This window comes from Ambystoma mexicanum, chromosome 9 (genome assembly GCF_040938575.1).
Source record: "Ambystoma mexicanum isolate Mex_15411 chromosome 9, UKY_AmexF1_1, whole genome shotgun sequence".
NCBI lineage: Eukaryota > Metazoa > Chordata > Amphibia > Caudata > Ambystomatidae > Ambystoma > Ambystoma mexicanum.
Genome location: NC_090931.1, coordinates 1,529,058,214 through 1,529,080,797, shown reverse-complemented (window position 1 = coordinate 1,529,080,797; position 22,584 = coordinate 1,529,058,214). Strand labels below are relative to the sequence as shown.

The 22,584-nt window shown below is 49.1% G+C and overlaps 2 protein-coding genes across 6 annotated transcripts in view; one reads left to right on the top strand and one right to left on the bottom strand.

The window, feature by feature from the left end:
• LOC138489434 (zinc finger protein 135-like) overlaps positions 1-12,115 on the bottom strand; it is a 176,645-nt gene extending 164,530 nt beyond the window's left edge. For 2 of the 5 annotated variants that reach the window (XM_069617150.1, XM_069617153.1), the window contains exon 1: positions 3,496-3,754. The gene's annotated coding sequence lies outside the window, so the exon portion shown is untranslated. Of the gene's footprint in view, positions 1-2,995; positions 3,451-3,495; positions 3,755-11,773 lie in introns of those variants that run through there. The other 3 variants (XM_069617152.1, XM_069617154.1, XM_069617151.1) reach the window with 3 other exon arrangements.
• The window catches only part of LOC138487560 (zinc finger protein 16-like), a 127,316-nt gene continuing 114,423 nt past the window's right edge, over positions 9,692-22,584 (top strand). Inside the window, exons 1-2 of the mRNA XM_069614040.1 lie at positions 9,692-10,187; positions 12,135-12,428. Coding sequence (XP_069470141.1) covers positions 9,692-10,187; positions 12,135-12,428 — 790 coding nt within the window. The remainder of the gene's footprint in view (positions 10,188-12,134; positions 12,429-22,584) is intronic.

Here is a 22,584-nt window from a genome sequence, read left to right as displayed (position 1 = left end):
AACATAACATCTTCATGAATATAACCTGTGATAAAACACAAAGCAAGGGGCACACAAATTGTATTGGTGTGGTGCTCAGAGAAAAAAAATTATAATAAAACATCTCAAAGAAAACTACTGAACCCAAGTTTCAGCAGCGTTTTTGAGTTTGGAAATTACTTTTTTCCTTTTAAATGTGTAAAATGCACATTTGAACAATAATGCATGTAGAATGCCTGCTTTCAACAGTGACCACACTGCCCGCCACAGTGATGTTCATTCCGTGGTGTCACTTTCAGGACAGAAAAAACAAACGGGATGAGCAAACAGAGCCAGAAAATGCGCGAGTGACTGCTGGGGAAAGGAGCCCTGCTTAGATTAGGTCACCGAGCGCCCAGCTTCCCTCTGCAAAGCTGGGGGCTTGATAAAGCCTGGTCATGGCTGAGGCAAGCCAGGTCCCGAGATCCGGCCAGACATCTGATGCCAGATCTCGGACCCGGCCAGCGCTGTCCCATGGACCAGAGAGGTGACGAGGCAGAGGGACAGCCAAAGCAGGGGGGACCGGTGTTGTACGATATCTGGCTACCCCACGGCAGATTGCTGGTTCTCCAGCAATCTGCTGTGGAGGAGCTGGATATCATACAACACTGGCAATGCGTGCTTCCGTCGCCGCTCGCCTCTTCTTCCCCCATGACCAAGCAAGGTGGGGGCACAGAGGGAGAGGGGTCCAGGGGGAACCAGCATTGCAGTGATCCAGCCCCCCTGCTCACATTTCCCCACTTTGTGGGTCCAAAGGGGGAGTGGGTCCAAAGGGGGAGAGGGTCCAAAGGGGGAGAGGGTCCAAAGGGGGAGAGGGACAGACAAACGCCTGCTTCCCGGCACTCCGTCCAACTGTGGTGTGGCGGTCTGAGCTGAGAAGCGGCATCCCTTACCAGTCAATAAGACGCTGGTGTCACCAGCAGGAAGCAACAACGCAGCGTGGACACGCGATCCAAATTCAGGAAAGAGCACGTCCAGGCTGCATTTATTTCCCGCGCCCTCATCACGTTGCACTGACTGAGCATGTATTTTCTCTTTTCTCGCTGTCTTGGATATCGCACCCCGCAGATTGAAGACCTCTGCCTACAGTATGGCTACTTTTTAGGGCTAAATACTCAGTTATCTTGCTGGCAAGACTACATAGGAGTTTGCATTTTCACTGTATACTAACAAAGCAACATGCAGGCACCTAGTCAGTGAGACAACACAGGTAAATCAAGGAAGTTGCAGGGAAACGAAGGAAGTCGGTCCTATACAGAAAGAAAGAAATATGGGGGTGGGCGGGTCAAGAGACCACTTGTGGTACAGACTGGCCGGTACAGCTCAATGCACTGCCTGGCAGCACTGAGCGGTAAAGTCAGGCACATCTCCCTGCAATGTTCATAACCCCTCACCTCGTAAAGCCAGTAAAGTTACAGAAATCATACCAAGGGAACTGCATGCCGTCATAGTGAGCTCATTGCTGTTATAACAGTGAAAGCTGTGTTGCGTAGATAATGGCAGAACTGGTCATTGGGCCGGCTCTCGTCGGATCCGAGATCTGGCACCAGATGTGTAGCCGGATTGCGGGATCCGGCCGAAGTCAGCCGCCGCAAACCCCAAACCCATGCTGTGCACTGGGTTACTTTGGAAAAAAAAAAAAAGAAAGCGCCCGCGGCGGCACAGAGTAGGGGGGCAGAACAGCTCATTGCCGCCATGAGCGCTCTGATGGCTCCGCCCCCCTGCGTGTACACACCAGGACTTTGATACAGGTCACAGCTGCAGGAAAAGCAAACTGTAACTTCCTCTTGTGACCCCCATGCAGGGTGCACAGGGCCACCAGAGGAAGTTACAGTCCTCAGCCACGACCCAGTTTATTTATGCAATGTTTGTCGGATACATGGACCCGGATTATTCATTTATTTATGCAATGTTTGTCGGATACATGGACCCGGATTATTCATTTATTTATGCAATGTTTGTCGGATACTTGTATCCGACAAACATTGCATAAAAAAATATACAGGTAGCCGTCACATGAATAAATAAATACCCCTATTATCATTGAAACTATCCCACACGATGCAGCCACCCAACTGCTTTCAGAGGGGAGCTGCAGGAGCTGTGCCGGGTGTGGTTTAAGTAAAAGAAAATGTTGCTTATGGCAAACAGAAATCAGCAGGTTTCAAGAATGAAGTTGCAGGACAATCCCTTCGGTTTAAACCAGGATTTCCCCACAGATTATCTGCTCTTTCATCATTAGCTAGAGTAATTGCTCTTTTTATAGATTCTTTAACAGTCTGCTTAAAATAATCCGCTGTATGAGCTCAGATCACAGTGTAGACTAACATTGCTGTTGGTAGTTTAGGTGCACAGATGGATGGTACGGTTTGTTCCCTTGTACAAGTGCGGGTCGGACTGGGCCATAAAATTGTCTCGGACACCAATGAAAAAGTGGTCCATAGTTGTAAACGGCAAGTCATTCCTTTTCTGACCATGTTTGAATAGTACCCAAAGGGGGAGTTTTTTTAAAAATAAAATGGGATGCAAATTGTGCATTTTAAAGAATATTTACTCAGCAACACTGGTCAAAAGTAACTCATCGCCAGTGCCATGGAGGTGGTTTAAAGTGGAATTGATATATAGTTTGGAAAAGAAGCAGCATGAAAGAAATTGCGCAGTTTTAAACTATTATTTTGGACATTTCCTTTGATCGGAGGTCAACTGCCAGCTCCACCTGCCCAAACCCTGCCGCTTTGGACACCGCCCCTCCAACTCCACCCCACACCGTCCCTTGTGGGACCCCCCACCCACCAAATTGTTTCAGTTTCCACCACTGGATAAGGGTGAAGATGGCGGCAGCCGAATCTGCCCTGAAATTCCCTTGGCGTGTGCAGCACGGCCATAAACCACTTCTGTTTGGGGTTGGGGGATACCAGCCAAGAAGACACAAAGATCCACTGTTGGTGCAACTAAAATCAAAATAGAGAAAACAAACCCTTTGGTGTTTTGTTCTCCCCCGTTCCCTTCCATTGCCGCGCTGTGAAACACCTGTGTATGACCTCGATGTAAATAAAAATATCATTATCATTAAATATACCACGCACTTCTCCGATTTGAATAAGCGCATTATAAATACGCAATAAAAAATAAATACACGCCCGTGGACGGCATGGAGCGCTCCTCTTTCTAAGCACATAGACGTCCCACGTGAAAGCGTCACGACGACGTAACAGATATACGTCAATACGCCTTAAAGGCATTTCAGAAAGTATCGGCAGACTTTAAAACAAACACACAATGCTAGCGGGTCTCATAGGGACTTTAAATGTATGACTGATAATGAAAGCAATACAAGGCCTCTGTTTAGCCTCCTCTTCCACACATTGCAAAGGGGTAAATGAACAATCCCCTCCCCGGGGAATGCCAAATCGCCCCCCCCCCCCAACCCCGTGCAGGAGAAATAAATAACTGAACTGTTATGCAGGAAATTTGTACCCATATGCGTCTGTCTGCATAACACACATATCCCCATCTGCTGCACATACCAAATCCTCCAACCCCCTGCCTCCCGCTCCAGCGAGGAGGATAACTAGCTGTTCCCTGTACTGGTCACTGGTACAGTGGAAGTCCCATTGGGACGGGAGGAACGCACTGTGCCCAGCCCCACTCCATAAAACACACGTCGCACATCTGCATGAGAAAACCCCAAAACGAACTGAATCCATCTCAACCCCCAAAATACACAATACCCCCTCCCCAATATTGCCTCACCCCTGTGATGCACGTTACATATCCCAAAAATACACCGAAATAACGAAAAAAAACGGAATCCGCCTGTACTTTAAGTAAATCTCACCCGATGCACATTATAAATCACCAAAATACACAAACATACCCCCTCCCCAATATTGACAATCAACATGAGATAATTTTAAGACTTACCAGAAACCAAATAATAATGAACTATACGAAATGTGCTTTGCAACGGCGGAATCGCTCTCGCAACGCCCTGCCTTCCAGCTCGTGCAAAAAATGATGATGACGTGAATGTTCTTCTTCTTCTTAATTATCGGAGGCGTGGGCGGACCCACGCAGGTGCTTTCCCATCCTATAGGATGATGTGCACCGTACCCACTAATTATTATTTAGCTCCATTTAAACTCACAACTCCTCCCACCTCCCCGTCTGCCTCACAAAATCCAACATCACACTACTCCTCCTCCTGCCTCTCTCCCCATCACCTCCCAGCAAAGCCCTCCCGCTCACCTCAGCCACACCCAACGCAGTCAACCGAACCCTCATCAATTCTCTCTCTGCAACATGTCTCTCACACCTAATCAAAAAATGTCCCACCGTTTCAGGCACCCCACACACCGCACAGTCCCTTGCTTCACGCTTCCCTATTCGAAAAAGACAGTAATTCAGCCCCACATGACCTATCCTCAACCGATTCAGCATCACCTCCTCCCCCTCCTCCATTCTGAACTCCCTGCATCCAACTTCAACGACACTTTCCCACGAACACCCACCTCTCCTGCCACTCATCCAGGACCAGTCTCACCATCACAGCCTTCAACTCATCCACAATCAAAGGCAACCTCACATCAACCGCTCCCCTCCTCATACCCTCACCCGCCGCCAGATCCACCAACTCATTTCCCAAAATGCCACTGTGACTGGGAACCCACGCCAACTCCAAATCCATACCCCCGCGCACACACCGATCAATCTTCATCCTAATGTCCAAAATCACATCCTTCCTATCACCATCCCCTGCCACAATCGCCTGCAACCCACTCAATGAATCCGAGAACACCACCACTTTCTCATACCCCAACTCACACACCCTATCAATCACCAATGCAATCGCCACCAACTCAGCCGTACAAATAGACACATCATTCATCAGTCGTCCTACTTTATACTCCCCAATGCTTTCTAGATAATACGCCATTCCCACTCTCCCAGACACAGGATCCTTTGAACCATCCGTAAACACCTTGTATCCTTCCTTTCCTGCCACATACTCCTGACCCAAAGCTTTGATCTCACCCCGCATACCTCTCTTCTTCGACACCACATTCGCCAATTCCAAACACACCGTTGGAGATCTCATCATCCACCTCGGCCTTCTCTCCAAATCCGTATCTGTCACAGTCATCAAATCACCCACATCCCACTGCACTCCCTTCTCCCACATGTGAAACCCAAAAGTGCCCCCCTTCCTCCTCCACCGAACCGTGTAATAGTCAAACCTCCAATTATACTTCAAACATTCACGAACCGGATGAGCCACACTCTTCGCATTGCACTTCACCCACCATCTCATATTTAACGCATCCCTCCTCAACCCCAATGGCATCTCCCTCACAAGCACCTGCACCGCATTCACTGGAGAGGACCTCATCACACCCGAACACACTCTCAATGCCCTCGCCTGTATCCTATCTAACCGCAACTTCTGACTCGACGTATAACCCACTGACACCTGACACCCAAAATCCATCACACTCAAAATCAACCCCTTATACAACATTCGTAAACACTTCTGTTGCACACCCCATTCTTTTCCAGTCACCGCACGCAACAAATTCAGCCTGCGTTTACACTTATCCACCACACCATCCACTTGCACATTCCAATTCAACTTTCTATCCAGAATCACCCCCAAGTACCGAAACTCTTCCACGCTCTTCACCCTTACACCTTTCAGAACCAAATTCAACTCCTGCTGCACTCTTCTCCTTGAGAACACCATACTCACACTTTTATCCAGACACCGAGAAGCCCCATTTCCCACACCACTCCTCCATGCGTACTATCGCAGCTTGCAACCGTCTCTGCACCAAAAACAAACTCCGCCCTCTTACCCAGACCACACCATCATCCGCGAAGAAATCCACCTGACATCCAATTCCCGCCAAAGCCCGAATCAACCCATCCACCATCGCATTAAACAGCATTGCACTAATCACACTTCCCTGTGGCGACCCACTCTCCATCTTCCAAACCTCAGACAGCACCCCCTCACTCTCACCTAAAAGGTCCTAGCTGCCAAAAACGCCCTAATCCACCGAAACATCCTCCCCTTCACACCCATCTCCAACAGCCTCACTAACAACCCTCCCTTCCACACCATATCATACGCCTTCTCCAAATCCAAAAAGAACGCTCCCACCAACTCTCCATCACATAATGCCTCCTCCACCCCAGTTACTAATCTCACTAATGGATCAGCCACCGACCGATTCCTCCTGAACCCACTCTGAAAGTCACTCAAACACCCATTCGACTCCAAATAAAACCCCAATCGCTCAACCACCATCCGTTCCATAACCTTACACGGCACAACAGTCAACGCAATCGGCCTATACGACTTACACTCTGTAGGAACCTTGCCACCCTTCAAAATCGCCACTACAATCGCTCTTTTCCACAACTTCGGCAAAACTCCACTCTTCCAGATCTCATTGAACAGCGATAATACCTCTAACTTACATTCCTCAGGCAACTTCTCCAAAAATACATACATAACTCCATCCACCCCAGGGCTAGACCACTTCCGCTTCCGAATCGCTCCATCCAACTCCACCATCGAAAACGAAACCTCATATTGCTCCTCCCAATGCCCAACATTCGCCACCACCTCTCGCGTCTCCTCCTCTACCACACCCATTCGTATACTCACCTCTTCTGGGAAGTTCCTCGAACTGTGAACCCCCGCAAAATACTCAACAAATTCGCCTTATCCCCATCCTCACTAATCACCTCTTCTCCTTTCAACAACACAGACATACCACCCTGCAACCTCATTAATCCGGACATCCGCTTGAACTGTTTCCAAACCTCACTCACACCAGAATCACTCCCCAGGGACCCACAATAGCCCCTCCAATATCCTCGCTTTCTTTCCCTAATCACCCTCTGCGCCACCGCCTTAGCCTTCTTTTATGCCACCAGATCCACCAAAATTCCTGTACTCACCGCTCTTGCTCTAGCTTTCTTTCGTGCCGCCACTGCTCTTGAACATTCCACCGACCACCAAGGAACCTCGATCTTCCCACCCTTCCCTTTCTCAATCTCTGGAATTGCTGCCACAGACGCTGCTCTCATTCCCTGCACCAGATGCTCATTCCATTCATCCACCCCCCATTCTCTTCCCCTTGGAATAATCAAATCCCGACACACTCCCTTATACACCTCCCAATCAGCCTTCCTAAAATTCAACCGACTCCCAGTCATACGTGACCTGGTCCCTACCTCACCCCTCAGTCACCAAAATAGCAGAATGATCGCGCCCCATGTCCCCATCCTCACGCACCTCCCAATCACATTCACCCGCAATTGCAGCAGTCACCCAGGTCAAATCCAAGCACGACAGCTTCCCAGTCCTCACATCCAACCTCGTACCCGACCCATCATTCAGCAATACCAGACTCAATTCATCCGCCATGTCTTCCAACAGTTCTCCATTCGTATCTGTCCTATCACTACCCCACAACGTGTTGGCACTGTTAAAATCGCCACACAAAACACACAGTACCACATGTCCTCTTATCACTCCAGTCAACACACCCACTTCCACCACCTCACACGGATTATAATAATTCAGCACCAATACTTACGATCCTCCTACCCGAATCCCCGCCCCAATCACCTCTACTGCTCCATCCACCACAATCTCCCTTGCAATCAACCCCTTTCGAACTGCTAAAGCCACAACCCCCCCTCTCCCTTCCAACCTATCCTTACGAAACAACTCAAAACCTAGTATCACAAATCTCAAATCTCAAATCACCCCTCAACCACGTCTCCTGAATACAAACCATGCCAACATTGACTTCCTCACACAACACTGCTTTCAACTCCTGTCCATTCCTCAACAAACTCCTCGCGTTCCACTGTTTTCGGGACAACCACCATTTCTACACCTTTCACTTCACCCACCACTTTCTTCCTTCCCACAACCTCATCCACCACCAACTCTTTCTCACTCACCTCACTCACTACCCGTACTGGTTTCACCTTTGCTACAGCCTGCGCATAAGACAAACCTTCCGCCGCCCTCACCTGTACCACTTCTTTCGCCACCCTGTAACTCTCACACCCCCTAAACGCGGAAGAATGCTCCCCCCCCCACAATTCACACATTTCTCCGGGGTCCCCACCTTGCATTCCTTTATATCATGATCTCCACCACACCTCCCACAGTGCCTCTCATTCCTGCATGCTCTCGCCACATGTCCAAATCGTTGACACTTATAACACCTCAATGGCATTGCCACATATACTTTCACACAATACCTCTGATAAGCCATCTCCACCACCTCCAGACACTCCGTTCTCTCAAATCTCACTGCCACAGTTGTAGACACCACATCCCCATGTGCATCCCTCCTCCCCAACCTCCACGCCTCCACCACCCCCACTCCCGCCAGTTGCTCCTCCACCTCAGACATACTCATAACCACCGGCACTCCATACAGCACCCCCTTACAAGACACTCCACTTTGATCAAACACTCTTACCGCATGTCTACCCAGACAACGCACCTCCAGAATCTTTGCTTTGCTATCAGCATCCGACCCCTCCACCAACAACCGGCCCCCAGCCACCACTTGTACCCGAGAAACATCTCCCACTGCTGCCTTCAACCATCTAGCAATCTCTGTCGCATACATGCCAACATTCTGTGACCAAAAATCTGTAGGAATCTTAAAGTTTCAAAAATAGTCAGGTGAGGAGGTAATGATAGGAATAGGGCGCGTCAGCAGCCCATTGTCATTGAATGAGCCCTCCGCCGCGGGTGCATTCAATGACAATGAGGCGCCTGCCACGCCTTCTGCCACCATGGCAGCTCGGGGGAGCCCTTGAAAGACTCCCCCGAGTTGGCGTGGTGGAGGGCTAATGGCGCCTTTTGTGAAAGGCTCCCGCGGCGGAGGGGCGCCCTTAGCCCACCGCCGTGGGCGCCTTTTACATCAAAAGCCTGCATGCTGTGCCTTCTCCCGCTACGCCAGCTCGAGGAAGCCCTTGAAAGACTCCCACGAGCTGGCGTGGTGGGGGGCTAATGGCGCCTTTTGTCAAAGGCACCCTTGGCGGAGGGGCGCATTTAGCCCACCACTGTCAGATCAACAGAGCACTTGATATGGAGCGACTTGCCTCGTCGTGTAGTTGACGAAGTCTTCCAAATAATGTACCTGTCTGGCTATTAGAATTAACAACCAGATTGGTCCATTACTGGAAAGACAGGAGACCGATGATCCAGGCGCCGTAGAAGGTAGACCTTGGTTGTGTAGACTTCGGTATTCCGGAGGACACACCACCAGCTGATAGACAATGGCAAGTATCAGACTTTGTATAACAATAAGGAAAATACAAAAGCATACACAAATGCCACTAACCTGCTGACCCAGGTAAGACGTTAACCGGCTGGTAAAGCGGACACCTGCAGTCGTGTTGGACTCCTGTCCTAGTGGTAACACAGGTCCGGATAAGGAAGGGACAGACCATAGAACCTCAGGTGCAAAGCTCAAGAGGAAACAGCCCACAACGTACACAATGGAAGTCTCTAGTCCGTGTACTTGCGAGTGACGAAGGCGAAGAAGTTCACAGAATCAAGAAAAAAGGCCAAAGTCATTCAAGCTGCGGTAGCGGCGTGGAAACAATCCAAGGCAAGTCTAATAACAATCCGATGTCCTGCAGGGAGCGAGCAAAGCAGACCAAATCAGAATCCGAAAGCAATATCCAATGTCAGGCCGAGGTCGAGCAGGGAGCGGGTAGAGCAGACCAATTCAGTATCCAAGGCAAATCAGGGAAATCCGAGTTCAAAGAGGAGAAAGGCAGCCGATCAACAAGACAATATCCAAAGAGTAACCAAAGCAGTCCGAGGTCAACACCAGAAGGATCAGGAAACAACTATGTTCAGGAAACAGGAGTCAAGTCCAGAACGCCACCGAAGAAAGTTCAGAAGCGCCGGTGTTTGTACAGGGAGGCGCTTATGAAGACTGCATCACGTGACTCGGCTTGCGTGATGCCGTCACAGCAGGGCGAGTGTTCCTGCAGTGTAGAGGACGCCAGCGTTGCCAGGCTACCTTCCAAGCCCTGCGCTGCATCCTCGGTAATGGAGGCAATTGACTGCTATGATAGTCTTTGGTCTTGTACTGCAGTCTTTGATCGCGGATGCGTCGGTGAGCAACTGGCGACGCCGTGCTTACTTTCCCAGCTAACAGATTAGAAGGGCATGGAGGCTTAACAACCACCATGGGCGCCTTTTCCATCAAAAGCCTGCATGCTGCGCCTTCTCCCGCTACGCCAGCTCGGGGGAGTCTTGCTCGGGGAAGTCCTTGAAAGACTCCCCCGAGCTGGCGTGGTGGGGGCTAACGGCGCCTTTTGTCAAAGGCACCCATGGCAGAGGGGCGCATTTAGCCCACCGCCGTGGGCGCCTTTTACATCAAAAGCCTGCATGCAGCGCCTTCTCCCGCTACGCCAGCTCAGGGAAGTCCTTTAAAGACTCCCCCGAGCTGGCGTGGTGGGGGGCTAATGGCGCCTTTTGTCAAAGGCACCAATGGCGGAGGGGTGCATTTAGCCCACCGCCGTGGGCGCCTTTTACATCAAAAGCCTGCATGCTGCGCCTTCTCCCGCTATGCCAGCTCGGGAAGTCCTTGAAAGACTCCCCCGAGCTGGCGTGGTGGGGGGCTAATGGCGTCTTTTGTCAAAGGCACCCATGGCGGAGGGGCGCATTTAGCCCACCGCCGTGGGCACCTTTTACATCAAAAGCCTGCATGCTGCGCCTTCTCCCGCTACGCCAGCTCGGGGAAGTCCTCGAAAGACTCCCCCGAGCTGTCGTGGTGGGGGGCTAATGGCGCCTTTTGTCAAAGGCACCGGCGGCGGAGGGGCGCATTTAGCCCACCGCCATGGGTGCCTTTTACATCAAAAGCCTGCATGCTGCGCCTTCCCCCGCTACGCCAGCTCAGGGAAGTCCTTGAAAGACTCCCCTGAGCTGGCGTGGTGAGGGGCTAATGGCACCTTTTGTCAAAGGTACCCTCGGCGGAGGGGAGCATTTAGCCCACCGCCATGGGTGCCTTTTACATCAAAAGCCTGCATGCTGCGCCTTCTCCCGCTACGCCAGCTCGGGGAAGTCCTTGAAAGACTCCCCCGAGCTGGCGTGGTGGGGGGCTAATGGCGCCTTTTGTCAAAGGCACCCGCGGCGGAGGGGTGCATTTAGCCCACCGCCATGGGTGCCTTTTACATCAAAAGCCTGCATGCCGTGCCTTCTCCCTCTACGCCAGCTTGGGGGAGCCCTTGAAAGATACCCCTGAGCTGGCGTGGGAAAAAAAAAGAAATTGTTTTTTTTAACCAAAAAAATCGGTATTTGGTGCCAATAAATCGGTAGGCGGTAGGACTGCTTAAAAAGCGGTATCCTACCGCCTAAATCGGTAGGGTTGGCAAGTATGCTGTCGGATTCACCCCCAGAAACGTCTTGTCACGATTTTTAGGTTTCAACACTACCTTCCACAAACTATCAGACTGCATCTTCTCCACAGACATACCGCTCACTGAGGCTTCCAGCCCCAAAGCGCACTTTTCTGGAGTCCCCGACCCTGAGATGTCCCGGACCAGCCCCCCTTCATCATTCCTCTGAGAGGATCTACTGCAATGTCGTCCCTCATTTCCCCCCTTCCCCCTCTCCACAGGTGTAGATTTCACAGATGATGTCATCCTCCTCTTTGCCTCCTCCACCCCCCTTTTTTTCCAACCTTCCCTTTCCCCTTACCTATTCTTACCACCTCCTCTGAGCACTCTCACTCCTTGCATCCGTCTCCAGAGACCGCTCCTCCTCCTCGAACCCAGCACCCTCCACCAAGTCACCGCTCCGCCCTGCCTGGGTCCGCCTTCTCTGAGAGTCTCCTCTCCCCTGCAATAGAGCCAGCCCCACCGAGGGAGGGGCTCGCACACCACGCTCCGACGAAATGAAGCAACGTCAGCATTCAGGCGGAAGGGGAAACGGGATGCTGGCAACCGCTCCTTTAGCCTCAGGTGGCCTCCTCCTTCAGGCACTGGAGCTGGACGGCTGCCCCATGTACCTGCTCAGCTGCAAAAAACACAATGTTACTTTCGGTTTCGTTTCTCATCAGAGCCCCTGAAGGACGTGAACGTTGAAACCCACGTGATGCAGAGCAGCCCAAGTGATGAAGTGGACGTTGAAACCCACGTGACGCAGAGCAGCTCACGTGATAAAGCGGACGTTGAAACCCACGTGACGCAGAGCAGCCCACGTGATAAGGCGGACGTTGAAACCCACGTGACGCAGAGCAGCGCACGTGATGAAGTGGAGGCGGAGTGTTGCTATTGTGCGTTTCTCGGATGGGCACTAGAAGACTCCCATTTAGGAAACGCTGCTCTCATGCCCGGTTTCCAGGCAGCATCAGGTGAGTGCATGCCATCCAGCTCTTGCAGTGAATTTTATATGCTTTTCTTTTAGCATCCATCGACTTAGACGCTCGTATCCCTTTGCTGTTATATTGTTAAGAGGAGCCGTTTTGAAACCTCTAGGAATACACGTTGAAGCTGCAATTCCTTGTGTTGCACTTATCACTTGATGAAATTAAATATTGTAAGTACGTGATTTTCTAAACATCTGCATTTGAAATTACACGGGGCAGCCTGTTATTGGCATAGGGTTCAGACTATGCAATGGCTGCAGAGGCAGTGACTGCTGTGCAGCTGCTACACAGACCCTGCTCTGGTGCAAGTGACTACATATCTAATAATACCTGTGCCGGATAATGCCTAAATATTTATTTGTATATATAATACCAGCGCAGGCTAATGCTCGCAGACGCAGTAACTGCTGTGCAGCTATTACACAGACCCTGCTCTGGTGTAAGTGACTAGATATCTAATAATACCTGTGCCGGATAATGCCTGCAGAGGCAGTAAGTGCTGTGCAGCTACTACACAGACCCTGCTCTGGTGTAAGTGACTATATAAATATTTATTTATATATATAATACCAGCGCAGGCTAATGCTCGCAGACGCAGTAACTGCTGTGCAGCTATTACACAGACCCTGCTCTGGTGCAAGTGACTACATATCTAATGATACCTGTGCCGGATAATGATGCCTGCAGAGGCAGTGACTGCTGTGCAGCTGCTGCACAGACCCTGCTCTGGTGCAAGTGACTACATATCTAATAATACCTGTGCCGGATAATGCCTGCAGAGGCAGTGACTGCTGTGCAGCTGCTGCACAGACCCTGCTCTGGTGCAAGTGACTACATATCTAATAATACCTGTGCCGGATAATGCCTGCAGAGGCAGTGACTGCTGTGCAGCTGCTGCACAGACCCTGCTCTGGTGCAAGTGACTACATATCTAATAATACCTGTGCCGGATAATGCCTGCAGAGGCAGTGACTGCTGTGCAGCTGCTGCACAGACCCTGCTCTGGTGCAAGTGACTACATATCTTATAATGCCTGCAGAGGCAGTGACTGCTGTGCAGCTGCTGCACAGACCCTGCTCTGGTGCAAGTGACTACATATCTAATAATACCTGTGCCGGATAATGCCTGCAGAGGCAGTGACTGCTGTGCAGCCGCTACACAGACCCTGCTCTGGTGCAAGTGACTACATATCTAATAATACCTGTGCCGGATAATGCCTGCAGAGGCAGTAAGTGATGTGCAGCCGCTACACAGACCCTGCTCTGGTGCAAGTGACTACATATCCAATAATACCTGTGCCGGATAATGCCTGCAGAGGCAGTGAGTGCTGTGCAGCCGCTGCACAGACCCTGCTCTGGTGCAAGTGACTACATATCCAATAATACCTGTGCCGGATAATGCCTGCAGAGGCAGTGAGTGCTGTGCAGCTGCTACACAGACCCTGCTCTGGTGCAAGTGACTACATATCTAATAATACCTGTGCCGGATAATGCCTGCAGAGGCAGTGACTGCTGTGCAGCCGCTACACAGACCCTGCTCTGGTGCAAGTGACTACATATCTAATAATACCTGTGCCGGATAATGCCTGCAGAGGCAGTGAGTGCTGTGCAGCCGCTGCACAGACCCTGCTCTGGTGCAAGTGACTACATATCTAATAATACCTGTGCCGGATAATGCATGCAGAGGCAGTAACTGCTGTGCAGCTGCTACACAGAACACAGACCCTGCTCTGGTGCAAGTGACTACATATCTAATGATACCTGTGCCGGATAATGCCTGCAGAGGCAGTGACTGCTGTGCAGCCGCTACACAGACCCTGCTCTGGTGCAAGTGACTACATATCTAATAGTACCTGTGCCGGATAATGCCTGCAGAGGCAGTAACTGCTGTGCAGCTGCTACACAGACCCTGCTCTGGTGCAAGTGACTACATATCTAATAATACCTGTGCCGGATAATGCCTGCAGAGGCAGTAAGTGCTGTGCAGCTGCTACACAGACCCTGCTCTGGTGCAAGTGACTACATATCTAATAATACCTGTGCCGGATAATGCCTGCAGAGGCAGTAAGTGCTGTGCAGCTGCTACAAAGACCCTGCTCTGGTGCAAGTGACTACATATCTAATAATACCTGTGCCGGATAATGCCTGCAGAGGCACTGACTGCTGTGCAGCTGCTACACAGACTCTGCTCTGGTGAAAGTGACTACGTATCTAATAATACCTGTGCCGGATAATGCCTGCAGAGGCAGTGACTGCTGTGCAGCCGCTACACAGACCCTGCTCTGGTGCAAGTGACTACATATCTAATAATACCTGAGAGGCAGTGACTGCTGTGCAGCTGCTACACAGACTCTGCTCTGGTGCAAGTGACTACATATCTAATAATACCTGTGCCGGATAATGCCTGCAGAGGCAGTAAGTGCTGTGCAGCTGCTACACAGACCCTGCTCTGGTGCAAGTGACTACATATCTAATGATACCTGTGCCGGATAATGCCTGCAGAGGCAGTGACTGCTGTGCAGCTGCTGCACAGACCCTGCTCTGGTGCAAGTGACTACATATCTAATGATACCTGCGCCGGATAATGCCTGCAGAGGCAGTGACTGCTGTGCAGCTGCTGCAGAGACCCTGCTCTGGTGCAAGTGACTACATACCTAATAATACCTGCGCCGGATAATGCCTGCAGAGGCAGTGACTGCTGTGCAGCCGCTACACAGACCCTGCTCTGGTGCAAGTGACTACATATCTAATAATACCTGTGCCGGATAATGCCTGCAGAGGCAGTGACTGCTGTGCAGCCGCTACACAGACCCTGCTCTGGTGCAAGTGACTACATATCTAATAATACCTGTGCCGGATAATGCCCGCAGAGGCAGTGACTGCTGTGCAGCCGCTACACAGACCCTGCTCTGGTGCAAGTGACTACATATTTAATAATACCTGTGCCGGATAATGCCCGCAGAGGCAGTGACTGCTGTGCAGCCGCTACACAGACCCTGCTCTGGTGCAAGTGACTACATATCTAATAATACCTGTGCCGGATAATGCCCGCAGAGGCAGTGACTGCTGTGCAGCCGCTACACAGACCCTGCTCTGGTGCAAGTGACTACATATCTAATAATACCTGTGCCGGATAATGCCCGCAGAGGCAGTGACTGCTGTGCAGCCGCTACACAGACCCTGCTCTGGTGCAAGTGACTACATATCTAATAATACCTGTGCCGGATAATGCCCGCAGAGGCAGTGACTGCTGTGCAGCCGCTACACTCTGGTGCAAGTGACTACATATCTAATAATACCTGTGCCGGATAATGCCTGCAGAGGCAGTAAGTGCTGTGCAGCTGCTGCACAGACCCTGCTCTGGTGTAAGTGACTACATATCTAATAATACCTGTGCCGGATAATGCCTGCAGACGCAGTAAGTGCTATGCAGCTACTACACAGACCCTGCTCTGGTGTGAGTGACTATATAAATATTTATTTATATATATAATACCAGCACAGGGTAATGCTCGCAGACGCAGTGACTGCTGTGCAGCTACTACACAGACCCTGCTCTGGTGTGAGTGACTATATAAATATTTATATATATATAATACCTGTGCCGGATAATGCTCGCAGACGCAGTAACTGCTGTACAGCTACTACACAGACCCTGCTCTGGTGTAAGTGACTATATAAATATTTATTTATTTATACATGTAATACCTGTGCCGGATAATGCTCGCAGACGCAGTAACTGCTGTGCAGCTGCTACACAGACCCTGCTCTGGTGTAAGTGACTAAATATATAATACCTGCACAGGCTAATGCTCGCAGACGCAGTAACTGCTATGCAGCTGCTACACAGACCCTGCTCTGGTGTAAGTGACTAAATATATAATACCTGCACAGGCTAATGCTCGCAGACGCAGTAACTGCTATGCAGCTGCTACAGAGACCGTGCTCTGGTGTAAGTGACTAAATATATAATACCTGCACAGGCTAATGCTCGCAGACGCAGTAACTGCTATGCAGCTGCTACACAGACGTTCCCTGGTGTAAGTGACTACATATCTAATAATACCTGCACAGGCTAAGGCTCGCAGAGGCAGTGACTGCTGTGCAGCTGCTACACAGACCCTGCTCTGGTGTAAGTGGCTACATATATAATAATACCTACGCAGGCTAATGCTCGCAGACGCAGTAACTGCTATGCAGCTGCTACACAGACTGTGCTCTGGTGTAATTGACTACATATCTAATAATACTTGCCCTGGATACTGCTTGCAGACGCAGTAACTGCTGTGCAGCTACTACACAGACCGTGCACTGGTGTAAGTGTCTACATATATAATACCACCTACGCAGGCTAAGGCTCGCAGACGCAGTAACTGCTGTGCAGCTACTACACAGACCCTGTACAGCTCGCAGACGCAGGAACTGCTGTGCAGCTACTACACAGACCCTGTACATATATAATACCTACGCAGGCCAATGCTCACAGACGCAGTAACTGCTGTGCAGCTACTACACAGACCCTGCTCTGGTGTAAGTGACTACATATCTAATAATACCTGCACAAGCTCAGGCTCACAGAGGCAGTGACTGCTGTGCAGCTGCTACACAGACCCTGCTCTGGTGTAAGTGACTACATATATAATAATACCTGCGCAGGCTAATGCCCGATAAAAGGCAGTAACTGCTGTGCAGCTACTACACAGACTCTGCTCTGGTGTAAGTGACTTTCACAAAGGGTTTGTGTAGGGGTGATGGGAGTTCTTTGTATGAATTGTTTGCCGATTCTTGTGGCGTAGTAGGTTTTATTTATTTTTATTTTTTTGCTTTGAGGACTTGCTTTGTACAGTTTGAGTTGTCTTTGGTGTTTTATTTAGTCTTGCCTGGTGTATTGTTCTCTCCATTTTGTGGTTGTTTTTTTGGTGTTTTTTCAGTTCTTCTGTGAACCCGTTTTTTTGGTGGTGTTGCTTTGAATGTGTTAGCTGGTGCTAATTGGTCAATGGCCTTGGTTATCCAATTGTTGAGTGTGTCTTCTGTTGTCTATACGTTTGTATCGGTGGGATCTCTTTCACCTAGGTTGTCATGGTGGGTTGATAGCATGGCGGCCTCGTCCGCTAGTTTTGTTGCAAAGTTGGGGTTGTAAGAAGATGGTCTGTAGATCAGTAGGAATGCTATGTTGGATTGGTCGTTGAGTTCTATCTTGATTAGGAGGGATTCATAGTCTTCCGCATTGGTTGTGATAATTCGAGATGCTCGGGTGTGTTTTTTGTGTATAATTGTGATTCCACCTCCTCTTCGGCTTTCTCAGTTGGCATGTATTAATTTATAATTGTCGGGTATTGCTTCGTTCGCGATGGCTTTATAGTTGTCTGATTGCCAGGTTTCTGTAAGGAAGAGCACGTATGTGCCTCCTTCGCTTAGGAGGTCATTGGTGTCTGTTGAGTGTTTTGCCATGGATCTAATGTTGAGGAGGCTGTAGTGTAGTCTGGTTGGGGTATTGTCCATTGTCCGGGTTGGGGTGGTTTATTAGTTGTCATCCGTTTGGTGTCCTGGTTGGGTCTGTATTCGTGAAGCTTGTAGGCTGTCGGTTCATTGTTGCTGTGCTGTTTTTGTTTACCACATTGTCGTATGTGGACAGGTAGCGAGCATTGTGGTCTGTCTTTGCTCTGTTATTTGTATGTCTCCTTGGGCCATCTCAGATGTTTGTCGAGTTTTTTGAGGTTGTGGGATCGTGCTGGTCCGTGCCTTCCCGAGTGGTTTGGGATTTCTTATTATTTCTGTTGTCTTTTCTGACTTCTTTGTCTTTCTTGTGGCAAGGCATGATGCGTGGGGTTGTGTTCCTTAGTGGGCGTCCTCTTTCGATTGGTGTTTTTCATGGTCTTTTGGGTTTAGTCTTTGCTGTTTGTGGTTTGTTGCTTGTATTTGGTATGTTGTGGGTAGTTGATGGGATTTAGTGGTTCCGTTTGTTTATGCTTTCTTTTTTGGATCCTTTTCTTTTGATTTTTGTTCTTAATCCTGGAGGTACTTTTCGTTATGGTTGTTGATTATTGGAATTTGCGCAAAGCAAACATGAATATTGTGTGAAGGAGTGCATGTGAATGCTGACATATATTGGTGCAGTCATGTTAGGGAGAATTCTCATTTCTGTGCTAATTCTCTTCCACCTTAGAGACCCCCAGCTCTTTTGCTGGATTTTAGGACTTTTTAATTTTAACCCTGGAGTCAGTGAGACCCTTTTCCCACTGCATCATGTGTTTTGACGTTTGGATTATGTGTTTTCACTGTTTTGGGAGTCTGACAAACTCCATATGCATCTACTTTTTGTATGGTGACACACATCAACTTCAGTGCAGTGTCACTGAGAAATCCTTTAGATTTCTCATAAGGTTTAAAATAGCTTTTCTTGTGTGAACTACTGTTCCCAAGAATAGTAAAGTGAAAATGACTTTACTTACCTTTTCTCTTTGTGGGTCCAGCACACACCATCATATGGGGAGTGCTTGGGGGTTACCTAGTAGCCCCTTATCCTACATTCTCATGTAACATTTGTATGTTGCCCTCCGTACTTCTAAATGACTAGCAGCAGTGGTTTAATTTTTCCTACCATTGTGTTTTTCTACCACAGGCTGAACCCTCAGCTGCAGTATAGCACCCAGGGGTGACCATTTTATCAAAACGGCCCCTGTCTTCTTTTTTTGCCGTTTTCTGTTTGTGAGGTCTTTCTTGGGTTTTACTCTGTGCGTCAAACAAATTGAAGCCCTTTGTTTGTGTTGCCATTGGCGCACTTCAGCCCTGAGTCCCGCCTCTGGCTCCAGTGTGTCTGGAAGGGCCGGATGTGAGGGAGGGTCCCGAAACTCCCCTGTCCTTTGTCTCTAGGAATGCCTGAATGCAACCAGTCCTGAATGGCTGGCTGGGTGTCCTTTCAGGACAGCGACCCTGATGTGTGATTGACAGCCTAGGCTGTGCATGAATGGGAGAAACCTGCTTAAAAGTCGAGGGTTTTGGGACTAGAGGCAGAGTCGACCACTGGGAGAAACACCCGACGAAGAAACCGTGAATGATGCTTGCTGCATCCTCTTGGACCTTTGAATTGCCCGGTGAAGCCCTGCTGTTGTGCTGAAACTCCCTTTTCAGACAGAGAAGCTCCGGAATGGACTTCTCCCCTTGGGTTAGTGGGACCAACTCCACTGGACCATCTTCCCTGTCTAGCTGTACTTCTTCATTACTGCAAGAACCAAGTGCTAGGGGTCGAGTGAAATGTCTGAAATCCGGCTAGAAGCTCCAGGAGTCTCGTAAGGACCCTCCAGAAGCAGGACGACCAGAGCTAGAGTCCCCTCACCAGACCCAAGGAGTGAAGGAAGCCCAACCGGTACCAGAGATCCGCAACAGTGCTGTTTACTAAGCGCTGAAACCCGCAAAGTGCCGCTGAACCGAAAAGAGCCTGTAGCTGCCAACGACCTCCGAAGTACCACCGCAGGCACCCTACAGATGTCCTCCCTCTTGTCCCCACGACTAAGGCTCAGGAATACGGGGCCTGCAACGCTGTAGCAGGACAGAAGCCAGCTGGAACACTCTTCTTCAAACCAGAGGTACTGTTTAGACTTAGGGTACTTACCTCACTGTCTTGTAGCCTTGCTTTTCTCAGTTGGGAATTGCAGTGGCTTACTTTTAGAGTTGATTCCAACTCTGTTTTCACAGCTTGCGACCCTACAAGTGATTTTCTAACAAACTCTCTAACTTTGTGCAAGACATTTGATTCTAAGAAGTGCCTCAGCTCCATAGACTGTTTCAAATTGCCTTTGGATGTCCTGGGTCCCTGCAGACTCTTCTAGCCCACTGACATTGATATGGTTTTGTCCCTCATAGGTGGTAACTTGTTTTAGACTGTTACTGCTGGGAAAGGCTTGTCTAGATTTCATTGGAAGATTTATTTGTCCTCACATATACTGAGAACCTGTTTAACCTTTTTCCTTCCTTAAACCTTTCCTTTCTGCAACCTCAGAATCTGCAAGTGTGATATATAAATGCCATTACTGTCCTTGTGATTGAAGTCACCCCATGGTGTAGCAAGTGTGTATGTATGAAGCATATCCAAAGATTATCCACTAACTTGCTCTGATTCTGAAAAGTAATGTAAAAGTATATTTACATTGTTACATGAATTGCCTTTCTAAAGAACACTTATTTAAAAAATGATGTTAATTAAATACATAACTATTTATGACTGAAACCTTGAGTGTAAGTGTTGGCTACTTGTATTTACAGATTTCATTTGTACAGCTCTACAGCTCACAGTTATCCCTCTTATGATAGGCCTGGCTGCTCAGTCACACTGCCAACCTGTGTTGTTCAGACCTATACTAAAAGGTGGGCTTACCTTATACCAAGCAGATAAGTGTTGTGTAGTCTCACACATTGGAACAACACCAATTCTTACCTAACAAGTCAGCATGGAAATGTATTGATTGTGAGGGTTCTGGGTTCCTGCTTTTGACTGGGATGGCAAAGGATTCTCACCCAGGGGGTGCATGCCATGTTTAGGCCTCTTTCTTCCACTTTGGCCCAACATAGTCTCAGGCTTTATCGATGCCACATTGGGGATTGTGAGGGTGATGGGTGCCTGCTTTTGACTGGGATGGCAAAGGATTCCCACGGGTGCATGCTATGTTTAGGCCTCTAGCTTCTACTTTAGCCCAACATAGTCTCAAGCTTTACACTTGCCACATTGGGGGATCATTCAGCATAAGTGCAACTAAGCAAAAGCAGAATGACCATCTGTATTGGTCCGCATATCATCCTACAAACTCTGATGTTCTGAAGTAATCGGGAAGTCATCCCCAAATCATCAAGAATGGCAATGCTCTTGAAGTAATCAGCAGGTCATCCCAGAATCATCCCCAAATCATTAGGGACAAACGTTCCATCTCTTGACGTGATCAGTAGGTCATCCTAAAAGCATCAGGAACATTTTCTAAAATGGGGATAATGTTAGCATATTCATTAAGTCATCCTAAACTCATCCCCAAATCTCCATCCACCATTCTGAGATATTTGCTGATGACTTTAACAGCGTGATGACGTCTGATGATGTGGGAATGGCTTCTAGTGTAGTTCGATGATCATCAGATGACCCCAGGATGGTCTCTAAAGTCATCCTTTTAGACCAGGTCCAGACCCTGTTGCACCTTAAGACTTTGAAGGTTATAAAACTAGCCATTGATCCCAAGCACTTTCACCCCTCAATATTATGACTCTTACACTACCTTCCCTCTACAGTACCACTCTCTAAGCACTCTGGCAGCTTTAATAATAATGTATTTCTTATATACTGCTACACACCCATAGGTCTCAGAGAGCTGAAATAATGGGGGACATTATTATCCCACAGAGCGGTAGTCAACTTATCGCACTCTGAAGACTGAAAGGCTGAGTTGACCCTGCCGGGAATCAAACCTGCCACATCAGGCTGCGCACAGATATATGGGGCGAGGGCTTAGCTCACTGTACTATCTGTCCGGCTATAAGCAGCACATTAACCCAAATCACTGTTACCCATCAGCATTCTGTGAGCTACCCACTTTACACTGGTGCTGATACCCCTCAGTTGTCTGCTGTCTTTAAATTACTCACTATAACCCGGCAATGTCTACCTTAGTGCTCTACATCAGTTAAACTACCCACTGTCCAGAAGGCATTCCCAGTACTTGCCTGCCACTGCTCAGTGCTCTTCAATATGTAAACTACCCAGTGTGCCTAGTCACTGCCACCCCCTCAGGCACAGCAGTCTATAAAACTATCCTCTTGCCCAAGCACTGTTATACCTCAGTATTCTGCATTTTCTAGACTAACCGCTTTCCACAGGCAACGCTACACCTCAGTACACTGCATTCATTAAACTACTACCGCTCCTAAGTGAAAGCTGAAATACCCACTGTTGGCAGGCATTGTGTAGTGACTTGGTTGGCGGTCTATCTATGAATGCTGACAGAATGTTGTTGCGTGCGTTTGTATGACAGATGAGGCAATGTTGATACATTTTATGAAAGTATAATTTGGGGTTCGGAGCTTCAGTGCGGGTGCAGGGCAGTTCCTCGTATATAGCTAAAAGAATAAAAGGTACGGCACTCGATGCACTCCTCTGCATC